At 40.8% G+C, this 21980-nt stretch overlaps 1 protein-coding gene across 1 annotated transcript in view; it reads right to left on the bottom strand.

Annotated features, from left to right (window-relative positions):
- unc5ca (unc-5 netrin receptor Ca) overlaps positions 1-21980 on the bottom strand; it is a 176181-nt gene that overhangs the window by 80743 nt on the left and 73458 nt on the right. Inside the window, exon 2 of the mRNA XM_070833638.1 lies at positions 10328-10564. Within this exon, the coding sequence (XP_070689739.1) occupies positions 10328-10564 (237 nt within the window). The remainder of the gene's footprint in view (positions 1-10327; positions 10565-21980) is intronic.

Raw genomic sequence — 21980 nt, 5'->3', positions numbered from 1 at the left:
AGTGGGAAAAGATATAAAGAAGATAAGGATAGATGTAACTGGATCTGAGGATGTCCTGTTCAAACAGGTAAAGCCCCTGTTGTTTCCATATTTGCTAAGGCAAAGCCCTCACAGCTAGTGTTGCTGGTTACAAAGCGACTGCATTACCTGACGCTTAAACAGTCCCAGATCACTCAGTGTCTTATTTTCTTTAGATATAGTACTTGGAGCATTCACATCAGTCTGTTTTGAGAAGACAAGGATGGAATTTTGGGTGTCTGTAGCATGACAGTCCATCACATCAACAAAACCGCTGCTGTCAGCTGGGGAAGCTGAGGGGAAAGAAGTAGATGAAAAATGGAAGTATCACAACAAGTGGATACTGGCATACAACATTTCTATCAATCACAAAACTGTGCATAACCCCCAAATATTTCTTTTAGACCTAAGGTGTCAATTTTAATAAAGTTTACTTGTCAGCTGGGAAGTAAAAGTACAGTGGGTGAATGTGCTTTATTAGGTCTGGACTTCTTGAAAAATGGCAAGAGTAAATATGAACATAAAACAAAGGTTTGGAGAGCTTGCAGAGTAGAGAGATAAACATTTTTCATCTCTGTGGGTATATGTAGCTGCCTGTTATACTATACTTGCCCACAAATACTGTACTTCTTTCTACATGTGCTTGTTTGGATTGTTTTGATAGGATTGTTTAAACAGCCTATATCTATTTTCCTTCCTTCCTTCCTTCCGAGAAAGTGGCTACGAGAAAGAGAAAGACACGAGATAAACTGATATTCACAACAGAAAGGATGGACCATAACTTTGTATCCATCAATATTGTTTTACATTCAAACACTGTGAGGTAATTGGTGATTTAGTTTAAACCAGACACCCCATGTTGCTCAGCATAACTCCACTGTCAGCAGAACTGGCATATCAACAATTAAAGCAGGGAGACAGTTCTCTATAAAAGTCTAGAATTTGAAAAATACAGCTCCAAAGTCCCTCCTAGCTGAGCAGCACAGGCCAGGGACACGGGCATTTGCATACGCTTCATACATGCAGGAAAATGAGGTTAGCAGCTTCAACCAATGTTTGTGAACCAAATACTGTTATATTGCATAATGGCAATCCTATGAGAATTACCACCTTGTTTTATTTGCAAGCGTGTGGACCCGTAAAGCCTTTTGAGATGATATACTGTGATTCGAGGCTCTAATGTTTGCTAATGTTGGCTACATAAAGATGAACTGGAATTAGCCGGGCTTTGGCTATGGTTAGCAGAAGGCTGAAATATTAGCTATATTCAATGTAGACACACATCGTCTGCTTTCATGGGAAATAAATAAATATTACAGAGTAATGAAGTTAGCAACTTTGTCGTGTAGTTCTCTTCATCTCTGAAACACATTGCTAATATCAAGTCATGTTTTACTGTGTTTATTGTCAGCCTCTCTGTTACACTCTTTTTGACTCTTCCTCTTTTTGGGTTGCTTTGCAGTGTAGACAGCTGTTCCAATGCTGGAATAGCAACTTTCTCTGCAGAGCTTTCCATCATTTAATCAGGCTTCGACTGGCATCTGAAGGGACATGCACATGGATCAGTGCTTCTAGAACAACAAATAGAAGCCTCTCTGAGAGGACCTGTGGTTGACCAAGGTCTCCCGTCATGGGCTAGATCCTGAAAAACATAACCAAGAAGAGGTGCAGAAGTCTAGTTTTCTTTCAGACCATTTGAATGACAATATCCTGAAAGGTTATTGTGGATTTGTTTTCCCAATGACACAAAAAATTAACTGCCTATCCCAACTTTAACCCACTTAGTAAAATGTTATCACACTGAATTGATGGTTAAAACTGGCCAGATTATAAAATAAATCACTTGGTATGCACTGTGGATGACTCAGAACAAGTTTAGAGAATTTCGTTTACAAAAGCTATAATTGTATTTGTCAGAGCTCAAATTAATGTGGTGTGTCATCACAGTCTTTTCAAGTTATCAAGTCTGGAGAAATGTTGGAGGAGAAACAGATGCTGGCGTGCAGCTTTTTCATAGAAGCGATGAGGGACGTGGAAAAGCATGTTTTCTAAAAACGGATTTATACCAGTATTACAAAAAGCAGACAAGTGATGAGTCAATTACTTAATCAATGCAGTGTCAGCCAAATGAATGGGTTTGTTATAAATAACTGGATTTGTTCTTAATTAGAAACATTTACAAACATACATTATGGCAATTAATTTTAATCTGAACCATTTGATTTAAAGTTTTCATGATTGAAGGTTTTAGGAATGAAGACAATAAATGCGTTAAATGTAATTGGTCAACTTATTCTGGTGGCTGTGTCATCATTTAGAAGCCAAATAATGTGTTTCCTGCCATCTCCCCCATTTCCCTATAAAGCTGTTGAACCCACTCAGTCTGTGGGTCCATTTTCTGTCTCTTTTTCATTTTATTCCCCATTTCTCTTGGCTTCTTTGTCCCTGACTGTGCTTTGATAGAAATACTCAGATAAAACAGACAAAACCAGTAATGGCAGAGACAAAAGTGTAATGCCTTGATTCCTTTACATCAGATGAACCAGAGATGGAAATAAAACCTAGAGAGAAATACATGTGGAAGGAAGCTACCTAGTCAGGGACAGACATGAAAACAGAGAAGGGGGTTTTGAGGCTAAATGGGTTTGAAAACCAAAGAGATAAGGGAACATGGGAAAAAGCACTCAAAAGCTTTGTGGTGTTTAAATGTGATCAGTGACAGGTCAAACAGATAGGCCTTTAGGGAAAAGACACAGAGGATACAGAGAAAGTCAACAATGGCTATTATTATTTCATCAGTACCACAAAGGCAGAGAGCCTGACAAAAGACATGAGGTCAGAATAGAAATATCCAGGGGATGGACAAAATAACATGAACAGCCCTGAAACAAACACTACATCTGTGAAGTGCCTGATGTTCCGTTTTTGTTGAAACAGTTTCAGGACCATTTAATTAATTAACATTATGTTACTGTTTCATCTCATGTACACAAATGAGTAAGACAAATTAAGGGACACAAGTTTGAGTCCTTGTCTTCACAAACATCTGCCCTGCTGATGTGTTGGTGAGCTGCTTGCTGAATGCTGACACGCTCCAGGGGTGTTGTTCAGTAAGTGACCTGGCGCTGTGACCTCCCTGTGAAGGACTGCAAGGGAAAACACAATTTCCCTACAGGGAATAATTCACGCTTTAAAGCTTCACCAAAAACCTTCTACAGTGACTGCTGCTACTGCTCACTACTTTTAAAAACAGCTAATGTGATGATTTTTTTCTGTAGAAAGAGCCTTAGCCTAAGCCAGAATGCAGAGTGAATACCTACATATGGGTAACAAATTAAAGGGGAAACTTGTGACATAATAAATGCAGATGCTTCAATACAGCGATGAGGGATTGCTGAATGGTTTGATAAGTGTGAAATGATGTGAATCATATGCTATGGTCTCCATAGTGACCAGGAGCTAGTTTCACAAAGATATTAAACTCTCTATAATTTATTGACATTTCAACACAATTGATAGGAATTTGGATTTGTGGAAGTATTTTGTCTTTTTTGAACTGGCCTGTTGCGTTAGACCAGTCTTCATTTTGTTCTTCGGTTAGTGTGGACATTTTAACCACACAACCCCTGGGCTCATTCTGGACAAAGAACCATGTGTCCATGGTAATAATCAGAGACATCTGCAGGCCAGTGGCACTAAATGACAGAAACAGTGGAAAACATGGCTCACACTTTGCTAATCATGTTCTGGAGAAAGCAATGAGAAAGCAAAGAGTTTTTTAGAGACCGCAGTAACCTGCTGGAAATATTCAGCAGTGAGAACAATGTTGGTCGTTTTCGAGTTAGCAGAAGCACTGAGCCCTGCCACAGTAAAAAGCTGCAGCATCTCAGCTGCCAATGTCTTGGATGGTCTGTTTTTCAGTTTTGCATTAAAATCTTATTTACCCTTGAATTCATGGAAAATTAGACCAACTAGTCAGCTTTGTGCACTTATTTTGGATTGATTTCTGTCTGAAGTAAATCTGAGCAATAGTGAAAGTCTATCTTTGTGATAATCGGCTCCTAATATAATTATACAGTAGTTGAACATTTATTGGACATTTCAGACTGATGTTTTAAATTATTACTCTCCTCCACCATCATCAAAACACCAAAAGAGGGAATATATGAAGCTACTAGCTACTATCAAAACATGATGCGGAGTGTGTTAGCCATTATGCAAAATAGATTATAGTATGCAAGCACAATATTGATCAAATTTAACAGTAATGGCGATCATAAATATGCACAACCAACACACAGTTCAACAGCTGAGTCAGTTGAGTCATACATTTAGAAATGTATTGCGAAGCCAGAGCTCAAGATCTGAGGACATGGTATGTTACATTATCTGAAAGCCCTCTGTGTTATTATTGTATTCATATTAGAAGAAACGAGTAAAAAATGGAGACAGAAAGGGGGAGCCAGAATTGAAAAAGTAAAATGACAACAGGATGAGAGGCACTGTGAGAAAGGGAGAGAGCAAGGGTTGACTGAGTTGTTCACCTACGGAGAGAAATCATCCAGGACACTGACAGAACAGAGTCAGTGGTCTGTGACCAATTGAACACTCACAACATATACAGTAGACTGTGTGTGTATGTGAACGTCTCTTAATGGCTCCCACTTTGACTTTGATTGATCATCACAGTCCCTCCTGGTCCATGTTTGAATACCTCTCCTGTGTGTGTGTGTATGTGTATGTGTGTGTGTGTGTGTGTGTGTGTGTGTGTGTGTGTGTGTGTGTGTGTGTGTGAGAGAGATGTAGTGTGTGTCTGTGTCTGTGCACGTATACATGTGACAACACTGAGCACATTTGTGTCCTCCAGTAACTCTGAAGTCGGTGAACCAGGACATTTCAGGACACAAGAGAAAGTCTACTTCAAACAAGCACGCAAACAAACAATCGCGCTATCATGAAAGCAACCATTCATAAAGAGAACTGCATTTTCAGATACACGCAAACAATCCCACACAAAGAAATAAATCTGTCACATGCACAGACACGGCACAAACAGACACAATCAGCGAGTAAACACAGTTGTATATACATACAAAATCGATACAGCCACAAACATCCAGCTATCTTGCATATCAGGAGTCACTGGCACAGAAGCTAATTGACCTCCTTTATAAACCTTGATGGCCGTTAATAATTGAAATCGAACAATCTCAGTGTAAGAGAGGGAGAGATGGATAGAAAGAGACAGAGAAAGAGATGGGGCATGGGAGAAGGGGGAAAAAAGGTGAGAGGAAAGAAGGTAGAGGAGGATGGGAGTGATGCCAGAAATAGGGAGAGAGAGGAGACGAGAAACCTTAGGAGGAGGAGAAAGAAGGAGAGACGACGGAAAAGACGAGAAGAAATCAATATGAGTGAGATGGCAGCAAAGGAGGGAAAGAGGTCACAAATCACCCAAGCCAATACAGTGTGTGCCAGTAATGTATGTGTGTGTGTGTGCATGTGTAGATGTGAAGTCACAGGTCAGTGCTAGCAGACTAATAACCATTCACACTTTGGCTAATGGAGACAAAGTAAGTAACCTAGTACACAATATGTCATTAGCACACTTCAAGGCTAATGGAGATATACTGAGGTCATATGCATGTTGCTAAAGCAAACACTGGAAATGCCCTTCACAATAAGATATGCAATCGAGACAAATTATGCTGGTTCTCACCTCAAGTCACATTAATCCAGATGGAGATATGGTAAGCATGCTTTAGCAAATGTCACTGCTAATACTGCTACTGCTTTAAAGTGCCTGTCAGGAGGAAGGCGGGTTGTTTTTATGTTTTGGTTCTTGGTAATTTATTAAATGTTCCTTTCCTGCTCTGGCTGAGGTGCAGGGAGGGACCGGCTGGTGTGGAGACCCAGCAGCAGGTCGAGTTAGCCATGTTTGTCAAGGATACTGTGACAGACAGTGGAGCTGCTTAGGGAATCAAGCCTGGTGTCTCCAGTTGGAAGCTGACCTCAGGGACCCCTGGGCCATCCTACTGACCCCTCCTCTCTCCCAAAGCCCCCCTCTCCTTGCCTGTGACCTTCACCTGGATTACCCGCCTCCAGATGAGGCTCCATGTGACTATAAATTCCAAGTAATTTATTGAGCTGTCATGAAGCTCACATGTAGCTACACTTCCTCATCCATTACAGAGACAACTAAATGTTCACCAGTAACACCTTTCACTTTTTACTAAAAAAGAAAAGAAATACCATGAAGAAGAATATCTGTAATCATGTGTTTGAATTCAAATTAAAAGTGTACAAGCAGTAGGACGTGTTTTGTAGTCCACAGGGGAGGGGGGTGGGTCCAAAATGCACTGTGCATCTGTTTACTCACTTTGTAAAACACTAATGTAACATTAGGTTGTCAATCAAGTGAGGCAGTACAGGCACTGAAATTTAATGGAACAAAATGAGACCAGATTTTACCTGGTGAAATTTACTCAACTGTGAGCTAAAAGCAGGTGGGACAGGAAAAAGTAATGTCTTTGTACGTGCTGCAAGAAAGCAATGTCCCTCTTTCTCCACTTGCAATATTTCTTCATGCAGTTTTATGAACGAGGATGTTAACAATTAGTATTTTCTGAATGAAAAGACATTGGTGAGCTTTGGCATCAATTTGTTGCCTCATAGATTATTTGGGGGCACAATCTTGTGCAGATGTGGCTACAACATATTTTACGATATGATACATGGAAGTTTGGTATCATTCAAATTGAAAATGTTTTTATATTAATTCAAAATTAATTTCTTTTTTAAAGAGACACCTTTGATAAACTTGTCAAAAAGACATTTTTGATGGCAGGCATTTTTGGATTTGTGAGTAGCTTGAGCCCTTTTGTGCAATGCTAGGAGACTTGGAACACTAAATGAAATGGAGCCATTGTCAATGTTATTAATTACACCCGTGCATTTTCTGCATGTCAAAACATGTCAAATTATCTTCCACAACAAAGTTCTATTGTGATTCCTCTATGAATAATTCCAGCCATACTGAGGATGCTTAAGATTGTAGATCCTTGTCTGTTTGTTTTGAGCCTTCTTTCGCAATGTTCCTTTCATTCAACCTTCTTTAATCCATCCTTGCTATTATCTCCTACCTCCCTACTCTATAGTCTTTTTGTTTTTCTCCTTCCTTTTTCACAGTATGATAAGAGATATAACTATTTCCATCATTCTGTTTGACAAGAACAACCTTCCAAATGCATTTTGGACCAAGCACACACAAAAGGCACAAACAACATTTAAGTTCCAAATTTTGTATCTATGTGTTTGTTTTCTTTTATCTTGATCCTCAAGATCAAGCGAACAAAGTGTTTCAGCGCATAAGCTGACTTTTCTCTCCCTGCATTAAATACTTAGAAACGCAGAGGGAAAGAGAGAGTGGAAGTGAGCAAGAAAGAGAAAGAAAACAGCACAGCAGGATTCATATCATCTTTCTCCTCAGTGTGACTCCCTGATTTCTGTTGGCCTTTCCAGCCCTCTCAAAAGCACCCTTCATCAGCATCCCTCCATCATCCCCTACTTCTCTCCCCTGCTTTCTCAAGCTCAGGTTTTATCTGCCTCTGCTCTCTCCAATTTCAGTTGGTGGAAATTAGAGTAGAGCACAAAACAGCATGGAACGGAGAGAACGGAAGAGAAAGAGAAGCGAAAAAAGAAAGAGAGAGGATGGGAGAGAGTGAGTGAGAAGACAGAGATAATAAAAGCAGTATGGGGGCTATAGGTTCTAGCTGTGTCTGTGAAACAGCAGGAAACAAAGAGGAGAAAACAGCTTACAGGGTTTAGGTTTTCACACAGATAAACAGATAAACAGTGCACACACACACGGTGCTTTCACCAGGCACAAGCCTACAGTAGCTTTCGATGTGATTCACGTAGCATAACATGTATCTAGTATTCATAATCTCTTAATAAACTCATTGTCTTTTGCTCAGAGGTGAAGTGCAAACATAAAAGAAGTATTGTTACATTCTGATTTTTGGTTGTTTTGTTTGTTTCACTGCATGACGCAGTTCAGCTCATTCAGACGTCCATTAAAATGAATGTCAAGAAGAAATGGGACTTGATGTTGTTTAAAATACACAGATGCTTTGTTAGTTATATGGCTGATCCTGATCCCTGAAAGACCTCATGGCGTCCGTGACATACTGTACGACAGTCTACATCCTTGGGGCGTTTATCGAACAGGATTTCCTCTTAATAATGCACTGTCTGGAATCCAGCAGCTAGCAAATGAACAGCCGATGGGAGACTAATAAATGACTAGCAGCTGTGCATCATGTCAGTAATGAACATCAGAGACATGGGAGCAGAAAAGGAGGGAGAGAGTATAGCAGGAAGATAATCGATGCTTATTTTAGATACACATCCATCTAACCTGGGTAACCTCTCAATATGGCCAGGTAACATTCCTGGGTAATATTTGTATTCAAGAAGGTACTTTACTGATAAACAGCTCTCAAATTTCAGTTATGGAAAACCCCAAAAGGCTGCAAAGGAAAGACGTGTACAAATTATGGTAGAGACCAACACATGAATGAACAAACGAGACAATTATATGAACCCCCCCATCATTGTAGATCATGGTAAACCTCCTCGGGGTGTGAAGGTTTTTAGGAGATAAAGCACAAGCATGGGTGATGACTCAAATGAAAAAAGATGAAAGAAAAAAAGTTTGTAAATGACAGGAGAGACAGACAAATGAAGACAAATGGAAAGAAACAGAGGAGGAGAAAAGAGAAAAAAACAAAAACAAGAAAGAGCAATGATTAAATATTCAGGACGATGTAGGACTGGGAAAAAGCTGGGAGATGAAAAATGTTCAAAAGAAACATGTTTAAGAAATCAAAAACAAGTTAGACAGAGTTGAAGACAATAAACAAGGCTTAGAAGTGAAGTATACTGTGGTCTGATATATGGCCCGCCCTCAAACACTGAGTATAACATTATTTTCTTCTCTTCTATTAAAACTATTCTTTGCCACTGTGTGCATCTCGGTGTTAGTTTCTATATTCACACCTGTTGTTTCACTTCTCTCATGTTTACTTCTTGCAGGTTTTGTTGCATTTATTCTCCTCTTCCTTGACAATTCATGCGTAACAGTAGAATCAGGGGAAACATCAAAGTGTGCTGCTCGGCTGCTGTCTCAGTCTTGGATTTAGCACTGTAGCAAACCAACTCAGCAACAGGAATCAGAGACTCAAATGTTTTGCTCCCACGCTGTTGCAATGCAATGTAGCATATATACATACACACTGGGAAATATCAAAGAGTGAGCAGATAAAATATGCACATCAAATTTTGCTCACCTTCTCTTGTAAAAAAAATAACATTTAATGACCAACATGCTGATTTGTGCTACTGTTAACTCCACTGTGCATTTTATTCAGCAGGTACTATATATCAGGAGTTTTCAAACTGTTTTCAGCCTGTGTTTTATCACTCGCTCTGGGGACTCAGACTCATTAACAAGCAGGTAGAGACCTATAAGCTGAGCTCATGTCAGCCTTAAGTCTAAGAAACCAGGTTGTGTACGTCTTTGTCTTCCTGCCAAAGCAACAGCATGATTCATCATTACCTAGCCAGCAGAGTAATACCATGTGCTGTCAAGTGACAAGTGTGGAACTTTGGCTGCAGTCCAGTACATCACTGTGGATCCTATTAAACTGTCCTGTGAACGTTGCAGTAGAGCACTGGTAGAGGGACAGCTGCGTACACACACATCTGACATGTGACCCAGCTTTCTGCACAAATAACTAAACATCTGAATAATGGGTTTAACCTGTTTGCCGACAGCACACCAATGAGACAACCTGGAAAAAATGTTGGCCACATTTCTTGGATCATTTTATATCACACAGAGTGAAATGCTATCAGTGTCAGGGACATAAGAAATATGAAGGCCAACAGGTCAACACTTTAAAGGGGGGAGAAGGACTTGAGTTAACTCCTGTGTATATGCTAAGAAAGGCTGAGTCTAACTGTGTATTTTTAAATAAAATTACTTCTCATGTGTGCACTGACATGGAATAACACATAACGTGTCACAGGCTTCTTTTACCACCAGTGTTTCCTGTCAAAAATGTCCTGCGTTAAATAAGAAAAGTTTCACAGGCCTTGTACTGAAAAGTGTCTTTGTGTGGCAGCTTTCATTTCATGTATTTTTCCATCCATTTATCACGATCAATATGATGTGACCCATTGCACTTCAGATAAATGTCTGCTTAAATCTGTGTATATGTTTATGCGTTGTGTGCTAAACTTCACTCACCTGAATTTTCGTCCACCCTCTCTTCCACAGTGTGGTCTTTCTGATGGACCCACTCACTGTTGCACTTGAAGTAAATCTGCGTGGCAGGCGTTGCTTTGCAGTAGAGATTGACAGGTTTATTCTTGACAATGTAGCCTTCCTCAGGTTCAAACAGGAAGTGAGGTAAGGGCTCCGGTGGGTCGGACGGGAACGTTTCTGGGAGCTCGCTGAGGCTCAGGAAATCATCATCATCTCTCACTGTGAGAAGAGGAAAAGAGAAAGGTTAAAACTGACAGACAACACTATTCAGTAGAGATTTATTTTCACAGATTTCCAGCTCAATCAATCTTTGTTTTATTGACCTGCTTTGAGGACTAACAGGGACAGAAGTTGGTTCAGAGAAAAGCTGCATTCTTTCAATCGTTCATTATCTTTCTGTGCTTCACACCAGTGAGCAGCATTGTCCCCTGAACTGTGGGTACAAGACAATGTCGTTCTCATTTGATCACTAATAATTGCCGTGTCTCAAGCCGGTGACCTGGACAGAGTACAATTTTCTTCCACTGAGCCATAAAATGCAGCTTTAATCATCACCTGATTGTCGTGTCCATTTGTGGAAACCTTCTGGCTATAAGAGTCAGACATGAAGGTCTCTGAAAACCTGCGCATTGAAGGGCGTTATGGGTAACCATAGGTCGCAGTGGCTCGCCCCAATAACATTTCCATCAGCAACAAAGGAAAATTCTGATGAGTATACCACCCACCAACGCCTTACAGCACAACAACTTAGTAAAACACTTTTTTGCTTCAGGTGTGACTTTGAGCCTACATTCATAAATTCCCAAAAGGTAACGTGACACGTGACAGAACACTTACTGAGAACACAAGTTCACACAAGGTGTACTGCCAAAGAAATTTGTTCAAAAATTGTAGGACAAAAAATGTAGTCTTAGACCATTTAGCCCCCCCTGACATCTTGTTCTCAGAACTGAACACCATTTCATTACATAAAGAGTTACAGTAGAGGATGAACTGAGCAGGAAAAGTTCTGACGGACGGACGGACAGACTGGGGGAAATAACTGAACAGTGCTCATTCCGGCAACCCTGAGGGCACCAAGAACTTTATCCTCCTCCTCCGCCATCCTTCTCTCTCTCCTCCACTGTCTTTTCAGTCTCTCCAAACTTCCCGCCCACCTGTGGCCTCAATCAAAGGCACCCCAAGACTGTTTTGTCACCAGGTTGCCAAGGTCACCAAAACACAGAGGATTACAAGAGCAGGTGGGAAGGAGAGGAAGAGGCCTTTCTTTCTTCCTCTCCAACAGACACACATGCACACACACAAATGCACATTTTCCTCTAACTTGTAATTTCCCTCCACTCCATCATCATTCAGTTTCATTAAGGCTGTCTAGACCTTTTCTGTGTGTGTGTGTGTGTTTGTGCTTCTTTGTGTAAGTGCCTCACCTGGAGAGCTGTGACTCATGGGAAAATTGTAACATTTTTGACACAGCTTCAAGATTTAAACTCTTTTTTTCATCCCTAATGTGTCATGGCTACAGTCATACACAAACACTCCCACAAAAACAAACACACATAATTGTGCATTTATATGCCTGTGCACACATATGCAGTCTTGCGTTCCTCTACCCTAATTGTGTGTGTAGTTGTGGTTCTTATCTTGGTGAATGGCAGTGTGCTGTGGGCTAGAAACTAAAAGCAGCTTAGGTAAAACAACAAGACACACATAGGGGGAAAATGAGTAGGCAGCATCCCCACTTTGATGTCACGAAGCTGACATTTTCTCTTTTAGTTCTGTAATTAGTTCTCTGAGAGTATGAAAATTGGTAGACATTTTCACTGTATAATTTCATTATCTGTGGGAAATTTTCTCCCACTCTAGGTTATTTATCCAGTGTCAAATTCGCCCATTTCTCCGTCAGTGTCGTCCTCGCTTGCTGCAGTGCCTCCTCCTTCACTGACACTTTCTTGTTACTTCGTGTTTCTTCACCACTCTGCTTTTCACCCTCTTACCCCTCCCACTTTTCACTTTGCCCCGACACTCATTCTCACCCTCATATGTCATTCAGAGAGCTGGGGGGCTTCATTGCTCTGGAGCGACAGCTATAAAATATTGATTGGCACAAGAAACATGATAGCCAGAGAAAGGGGTGGGTGGAATGGAGAAAAGGGGAGGGATGGAGAGAACATTTCCCATGAATAACAGCTTTGTCTCAGAAATGCCTACTATTTTCCCTCTCCTCTGCACCACCCTTGCTTCTCTGGTTCACTCCTCTCACCATGTCACACTTTTCCTTCCCATCTGTTTTGCCCTTCCTACTCTTTGCTAAACCTTCCACCTTCCTCTTGTTTCTCCTCTTTACCCCCACTGCTCTCTTCTGATCTCCTGACAGAGTGAATTACTGGTCCTAACAGCCCAGCTCATAAACGTCTTGCCTGAATGCTGTCATCAATAATGGATGGCTGTAGCAGAACAATGTCCAGGTTCGATTTACAGTTTGTAGTAAATACGTACCGGGAACAAAAATCACATCTATTCCCTTGCTCATGCCTGTAGGCCTGCCCACTTCAGAAAACCTACAAACCCAACCAATAAATGTGCGTAAATCTGCTAAGAATGATGTCATCAGAAGTGGTCAATCATGTTAGAGTGTCAAAGACAATGTGAGCTGATCCATCATATTGGGTAGAGAGCTTGATGGATAAATGACAGCAAAAAGGAAAGGAGAGACTGCAGGAGAAAAAATATAATGAAATGGGATTATATTATTAGCATTAGTGGACCTACCTTAAGGCAGCTTCTACTAAAGAATAAGGCCACTCATAGGTGTGATGACATGTTCCTACCAATGTCAAGGTGGTGCTTAACTGTCTCTACTAGAATTTCTATCTCAAAAAATCTTGTCATTTCAAGTTGTGTTGCAAGGTTTGTGTATTTTCTGTGCTACTCTGATGGACAGTGAAAGATAAGGGAGAGAGCCTCCTTGATGCTTACTTGATAGTTACTGACAACTGAATACTGGTTGCCTGACAAAATATGTCTCCTTCAAATTTTAAAGACCAACCTTTGGCCTTGTGGCCACTTAACAGCAAAGCTTATACCGAACACTGTAACGTCTCTTGAAAACAACGCACAAGTATTTTGAAGAGTCTGAGGAATTCAGAGGTATGCAACCGTGTCTGCCTCCTAAAGCAAGCCAAACACAGCCATGTAGGGTCAAAATGCCTCATGGGTAAGACTGTGGGTTCGTATGTCTGTGTGAGTGTGTATTAGTTCCCTGTAGTCTATGATGTGTATCAGTGCAGTAGCCGTGGAAATCATGAGATCATGCTTCTTAACGTCTTATCAGTTAGTTAGAATCAGCGGCAGCTGCAAAAACATATACGCAAACAGAGACACAGGCACTCACTCACACACACACCGTAAATAGAAATACAAACACACTTTCAAAACCAGGACCCCGTCACCCCCAAATCCTCTTGCACAACCACTATCTCACTCACACACATGAACAACTAAGACAACATAGTTGGAATGATCCCTATCTCAGACACTTACAATGCCACATTAAACAAGTCACACATATAGACCCACAAAAATAAAACGCACAAACATTTATGGACACTAAAACTAAAAGATAAACACATGGGCTCACATATTTCTCTTTTTTTTTTTTTTTTTCATGCAATTTTCTTTTCTTGCCTCAGAGTCTCTGTTTCCTTCTCACAACACACACACACACAAAAATGCAAATATCCATTCTTGGCACTCATATTACCCAGAGCTCCTGCCCACACTCCCCCAAAACACATACATACACACACACACACACACATTATGTGACACATTCTACTGAATAGACTTATTGAAACCTGGAAAAGGTTTAGGGAGTTTAGGGCCATTTGAGGGAGAGGTGGAAAAAGACAGAGTGAGTGAGGGATGATGGGACAGCAGGGAGCTAGTGTATCATTGCACTGGAATTAGATATATGATGCTGCCCAGTTCCCCACATACACACGCAGGAAAACACACACACACAAACGTGCAGACACGGTAAAACATGTAAACAGAAGGCACACAGGCATGCAAGCAAAGCCACAAGAGCATATCTTCCTCCACACACACACATACACTTAAGTAGACGCACAAGCACGCACACCTACATGTACTAGCAAACACACACAGTAGAAATGGAATTATCTTCTCAGCTATTCACCTATAGAGCAGCACTTCAGGGTTTCTCTCACTCCGTTAATGCTATGACCTGCCTGCTTTCTGCCTCTTTCTCTCCGTCTCTCTTTCTCTCCTTCTCTTTCATAATTTACTAACATTATTACTTTAAGATAATACAAATGGATTTTATAAATCTCTTTTGAAGCAATGTTTCTAACACTCCATTGGGGATTTAGTGTGCAACTTTCTTAAGTGTTTATTCTTCCAGTATTCAATAATTCATGCTTTGAAAAAAACAGCTATATGTGAGGGTAAGGTTGTTACCCACACATGGAATGTTTTTTTCTGTGTTGTGAGAATAAAAAGACAGATCAAATCACTACCTCTGTTATGTCAAGGCATTCAGGAACTGTTAGCCAGTGGACACAAAACAGAAAAAAGTGTGAGCACACACTTTTAACCTTCCCTTTTTTTTTTTGTCTTTCTTTTATGTATTTCAGTTTGTGTTTTTTGCCTCTTCCTTATCCAGAGTTGTTTTCAGATGATAAGCGGTTCAGATGATGGGGATAAAACAAGAACCAGCAAAGCTATGCTGGTTCACAAAAGTCACGATAAAATACATAAAATATACACAATATATGCAGGTGCATGAGGAGTAGTACTTTTCTCAGAAGGAGAGATCAAGGGTGGGTTAACTTGGTTGAACTACTTGACTTAAGTATGCCAGGGAATCACACAGCATACTCTGGAGTATCACATCACTTTTAAATCGAGGTGCCGGGCGATCACACATCATCTGCATCTATTCCAAACTTGTTATCCCTTGGGCTGTTATCCTCATTCGGCACTTTGATAAAAGCCACATTATTCAAGCCACCAGTAGACATGCAAAGCGAGAGAACTTAATCACCCCATTACCTTTGTCCCAAGGGATCATTAAATTTACATATATTTGAGTGTAAACTCGAAGGTATTTTTTGACCCTGTAGTTTACGATGATGTGGAAGTGGACTGCATTAAATTGCACTGTTTCTCAAATTTGCATTTGACAGTAGAGAGAGCAGTTCCTAAAGACAGAGTAGCTAACCCTGGGAAATAACCTCAGGAAGACATAATATAGCATGCACAGCACACTCCTTGTCATAGCCAATTATATATCCACCAGGCTTTCAGGACTATACTGGGCAGTTCATAATTGCAGAAAGTACTTGAAAGCTAGAGCATCTCAATATGGGAGCAGACAGTGACAGCTGGTTGGCGTCCTCAGACTTTCATTGTGTGTGACATGTAAGGCCCAACTAAAGCCTGGAACTAGATTTACGACCCGGCCTGCAGAGGGGTGACTCTGTGAGGCCACAGCTGGCCTCAGTTAAGAAAGAAACAAAGAAAGGCACTATTTGTTGAGTGAGGAAAAAATATATAAATCTGATGTATCATGGTGGTCTCGTGGTTAAGACACATACCACCTTGTGAGTCTATACTGTATGAAGAATTCTTCATAGACTTCTTAGTGAGTACAGGGTTTGCATATAAGAAATAGGGGAAATGACAGAGCAAAGACAGAGCAATAATAAGATAGGATAGTATAGGAGAATAGTAGGATTGTGTGAATGCATGCACGTGTGTGTGTGTCAAACAACGGCTGTCAATACGCATGCATTTCTAAACAGGCATACTGTAAGTCTATGCATGGTCTATGTTTATGTATTTGTGTGCATCTGTGCATTTAGACAAGACGTGTTGTGCATCTCATTGCCCTAGTTGCATAGTAATGTATTTTGTATATCTGAATATGTGTGAATATACAGTAGTGAGTACTGAATCTTCTATAGCTGCATTCTGCAGGCGACACTGGGGTCACTATGAGTCTATGGTAGCTCTAGTCACTGCAAATGTGCCTGATTTCATGTGTATTTCTACAAGTAGTTCCTGATCTAATAAGCTCCTTTTAGTCAATACAAATCCTATGAGTTATGGCTCATACCTGTTCATAGGTCTGACAGCATTTCAATTTGAAAGCAGAAATTCTTGAGTTATTTCAGACTGCCATTTATTCACTAAGCTTTATTTTTTCATTCAGCCTAATGAATTTGATGATCCCTTCACTTTTCCTATAAAACTTTTTTCATCAGCCTCTCCTCTAATTAAGCATACAAATTATTTGCCAGAAAAGTCAGACAGCAGGTGAAAACATCAATGAGGTTAGGAGTTCCAGCAACAGTCTAATGAAGTGAAAAAACAACAGAGAAAAAACAACAGAGGAGAGTTTGCTTAAAAGCTGATTTAGCTACTCAAAAGGATTTGCATCTCACTGATAAGTTTTGTAGTATGAGGTCACAACGCTCCCGATGAAACGAGGGTTATTAAAGGATGAAAGGGGCGAGGGAATAAAGAGATCTATCATAAAGGAAACAAAAAGACAACTGCACTTGACTAGAGGGGTAAACACCATCTCAGGCGCTGCTTGGTTGAGTCAGACTGAGATACTTTCGAGCACACTCACAGTTGGACATACATCACACGTATATACAATTAGGCACAGTCACACTTTAAGCAGGGACACAGAGCACAGGAGCAGCTGATGCGTGGGTGTTTGCAGGTAGGCAGTGTGAGAGCACTCAGTTGCTATTTTTCATGGCTGTCTTTGCACACATAAAAACACACCTCTACTTCACAGGACTATATGTGTATCTGTGGCTGTCCTTAATGACAACTGCTGCATCTGTTCTTAGTTCCTGTATTATTGTGCAGCTCCACTTTCTTCCTATATCATTGTATTTCCTCTTTTGCTCTTCCATTTTTCTTTGTCTTTTTCTCTCCCCTTCAGCATGTTTCCATGCTTCAAGCATCTTTCTGCGTGCAATCTTTTCAGCTACTTTTTCACTCAGCGTGTTTTTTGGAAGGCAGCCTCCTACAATCAGGGGGGAGAGAAAGACAGACAGAGGGGAAATGTGCAAAGTGCACTGCTCCACGTGAAGCACTGGGAAGCAAGTATGCCTCGTTTGTCCTGAAATAGCTTTTAAGCCAATGCTTATCTCCAGTTTCTATGGTGCGAGTCAGCTTAGGTGTACTGATACACCTCACTGGACAGCACAGGATGATCCACAGAAGGGGTTAATATCAGATTCCTCTCTTTCAAGGTTGAGCACCAGGCAATGGGGTTTTGTTTGAAGCTTTTCCTATGCGTCATATGACTCGGCATGTGGGCGGAACCCCAAATGTCACACTATCAGCAACTGCGATCATTGCGAGGCCAGACGAGAAGCAATCTGTTTCGGTCCTCGGCTATGCTGTGGGTTTTAATTCCACCTCCTCCCTCTGAACTAGGTCACTGGTGTGAGAATCAGTAATGGACGGCCATTTAGGGAAAGTCTCTTCTCTCCCATGTCTCAGATCCACTTCCCTGGCTCTCGTCAGTGTCACTAGCTAAAGACCAGACTACACAAAACTAAAAAAAATAAGAAATTTGTCATATTAAAATTTTACACAGCCCGAACAAATGTGGAACATATTACTTATGTCTTTCTTTTGCCAAACATGGAGGACTGCAGTTTGCAAATCACCACAAGTGTATTTCACAAAGCTCTTTAATCACAGGGTGTGTCTGAAACTAAATAATGCATTAATATTGCAGTAACAGAAAGACAGAAGAAAGAAACACATTTGAGCAGGAGAAAAGCACATAAGAAAACAAGGACAAAACCCTAAGAACAGTCAGAAAAAATAATTAGCCATTTCAATAATCATGGAGAGCAGTTATCAGCTCTGTAATGCACAAGTCTCATTTTGTATAACATACACAAATGTATGCACACTACACATTTCCACATGCAGATGGAATATCTCATTCATATGCATAGTCTTATGTAAGCTTGTGGGGGTACAAACTTGTGCGAGTTGCTGTGTAATGTTATCTTCCAGATGGATTCTGCCTCCCTTATCCCACGCCTGAGGGAAAAGCAAGGCTTCGCTTTCATTCATGTTCTACTATCACAGCTCAGCATCGCTATTAATACAAGCAGCCAGCACAGGGCAGTGCATTAGAATATCAAAACATTGGCCAGGGAAGGACTTCTATTTTCAGGGAGATAGGATAATGTTTTACTGGGTGGCTGACAGCTGATAGTATGGCTGGCTGGCTGTGTGTATGTGTGCGCTCTATGATCCACATCTCGGCATCCACCTGGCTCTCTCCATGTTCAATGTGTGTGTCTGCATAGTTTCCACCTGTCAGTATCTCTCTCTGCAGGTCTATCTGTCTTTATGATTACTTTTTTCATATCTGTCCAAAATGTCTCTCCACTCCTTTTCATCTTGGTCTGTGGTGTCTTTCCTGATTCCGTTAGAAAAGCTGTTTATATTCCCTTTCTTTACAAGCACCTTCCTCTTCTTTTTTTCTACTCCTTGCAGCCTACTTTCACTCGCCCCCTCTCTTAGATCACTTCCTGTCTCTCCCAGGGACAAATCTCACATTGACCATTATCCACCCAGCCACTTTGTGTAAGACTAGGTCTCCTCTTCTTCTGTTCTGTCTCTACTTCAGTGTTTCCCTGTTTTCTATCTTTCCTTTTCCTCCACCATCGACCTCCTCATCCTCATTGCTCCTCCTGTTTCCTCCAGAAAGGAATTAAAAGACCAAGCCGAGCCCAGTTTTGTAGATTATCTGTTTGTTGAGGAGAAACTGGCACACTATGCACACACACACACACACACACTAATATACACACAAGCACACAATAAAATAATAAAGATGGCCTCAACTCAAATGATAAAGAAAAGCTTAAAGGCTTATTTCATTTGAAGATTTTCCCATATTTTGGCTATTTTATTCGGAGCTGAAGATAAAATTGGATAAGACATTTCACCGCTCATGCCTTTCTCCATCTGGAAGCTCACTGTCTCTCTCTGCCGTCTCTCCCTCCTCCTTTCTGACCGCATGACTCTGTTTCTCTCTTTCTCGCCAAGCCAAATGCTCCTTCTCCCCTGCTGTCTTCCTCTCCTTTTCCCATCCTTCTCTGTCTTCCCTCCATTCTTTCACCCTTCCTCTCTCTCTGGCATCTTTCCACACTTCCCGCTCTCATCTTCTATCCCCACTTCTTGCCTTCCCATCTTCACTCTTTCCCAACACTTAGGCTCCCTTCTTTGGTGTCTGGCATCTTTTCACTCTCTGGCTCCCTCCTTCTCTCAGCCTTCCTCCCTCCTTTACTCTTTTTTTTTCTCCACCACACTTGCTCTCTGCATCTTCCCCTTCCTCCATCCCTCCATTTCTCCCTCCTTAGGTCACTATAAATAGAGCCTCAAGGGGATTTGATAATGGACTTCTGCCTCTGACCTTATTACAGACACATTACTGACCACACTTCTATCTCATGTCTTCTTCTTGCTCTCTCTCGCTTTCTCATGCATACTCGCACACAGTATGCAATTGTTATATCCCATCTCTCCTTTATCTCTATAATTTGTATGCCCTCTCCACTAAAAACTACAGCTTAAGACGGTAAATCTATCTTTCCATAATGCTTTTTATCATTCTCTTCACTATGGAGCTGTCCTGTGGGTTCCACGTTTTGTCACAATTAATTTCTTCATAGTCTTAACAAGATTTAACAACATTTGGGATTAGTTGGTGTGTTATTGTTTGTCCTCTCTGGGGATTTTTTTACATCACGAAAAAAAGAAAAATCTTAATTTGTTCTTGAGTTAACATAAAAACACATCATTAGTGTTGCATTCTTCCTTGAAACCAGTGGCTTTGGGTGCAAACTAATGAGCTAGCTCACAGTTAGTGTTACCTATTGGTGTTTAATGATAAATGCCAGCAATGCTAGCATGCCAGTCTGGAATCTGGAGTGCCAACATGGGGGAATTTTGGTTTGCCATGGTGTGAGCCAGATGAAAGAGAGAACACTGTAGTTCAAAATGTCAAGTTATTCCTTTGACACAATCTCTGTTGTTTTGTCCCTCTTTCTGTCTGATCTTCTGCTGCCAGAGTCCTAATTAACTTTTATCTTGGGTCTGCTACCCTCACAAGTGCTACTCTCTGAAATGAGCTGTGCTTGAGCTTGTGGGAACTAGAGCAACGGTAACTGACTAGGGTGCAGCAATCTTAATAGTGGTGCTGTGTGAGAGAGAGAGAGAGAGAGAGAGAGAGAGAGAGAGAGAGAGAGAGAGAGAGAGAGAGAGAGAGAGAGAGAGAGAGAAATACCCTTCTTTTATTTTCAGCCTTATTTTGGTCAAATCTGAAGCTTTTCTAAATTACACAATGGGCTCTGAATGGGTTTCATCTGCCTCTGGGGCAAAAAACATTCCCAGCTCATAAGGGACTGAATCACTGATAAATTCAAGAGGTAAAAAAAATCAAAGTAGGCCTAAATGAAACCTGTCATGGCGGTTTCACACTTGATTTTTCAGCATGAGCTCAACAGGACCTGAGAGTATTGACATATTTGGGCCGGGTTCAGATTTAAAACACAACTGTAACATTGGATGTGTCATAGTAATATTGAAGCACAATTTTCAGCAATTAAATCACAATAATACAGTGATTGCAGTGCAGAGATGTTTTTCTCCTTGCCCCATTTAATCTTCGCAAATGCACTTCTGTGCAGTATAAGAAGCCAACAGGTTGTGACTTGCCAGCTGGTTAACTTTGAATGTGCTCTGGATGGTTAGTCATAGAGAACAGAAGAATAGAGGAAGGAGAATCAGTTTGTAAAGGAAGGCCTTTAGCCAGATTTTGAGAACATTTGTGAATTTAAAGCACTAACTTGCTCACCTCAGGACACAGAGAAAGGGAAAGTTTTGATGTTGAAACATTGGTTTTAAAATTTTGGCTCAGAAAATGTTGCTGCTATTCCAGGAAATATTGCATTTCAAAGGAGAATCTAATAATTTTTTTTTGTGCACACAGAAACTTCATACATGATTCAATACATGAGCTGTGTTTACTGTATGTTTTCTATTCATAGCGAGCACTTTTGCATGAACATTAAAATTTTATTTCAAGCATATAGTTAAGTCTAGGATGGTTTCAACATTAACCTTAACATGCCTTCTTCGTGTTCTTAGTGGTATAAATAGTTCCCGTAAGCATAAACAGCGGGGAGTGTGTACATTACATCCAAGTGTTCTAGTTGTTCACTCGCACTTAAATTAAACACAGCGTTCAATGTACAGGCTCCCCCAGAGAAATACATGGACTCATGTTGGTGTGGATTAACATGCAGGCTAAAGGAGTGCCTGGATTCCTCTGTTGTGTCATTGGTTTGTTGACTGGCGGATGACTGCTAATCATTTTGACAAGTGGCCCAGATGGAACCCATTGATGGTGGTGAGCACACAAACAATGGTGAAGCTTAAAGGCACGGGCATGCAGTTCAAAGCTGTGAGACTTCACAAGCTCAAATGGCAGCAGGCAGTGAGACTACAAAATATTTTTTGGGCAAGAAAAGGGGGCAAAGGAAATAATGAGTAACTTCTG

The sequence above is a fragment of the Pempheris klunzingeri genome, chromosome 7, assembly GCF_042242105.1.
Source record: "Pempheris klunzingeri isolate RE-2024b chromosome 7, fPemKlu1.hap1, whole genome shotgun sequence".
Taxonomy (NCBI): domain Eukaryota; kingdom Metazoa; phylum Chordata; class Actinopteri; order Acropomatiformes; family Pempheridae; genus Pempheris; species Pempheris klunzingeri.
Note: the sequence above shows the minus strand (reverse complement) of the source record. Positions and strands in the feature narration are given on the sequence as shown.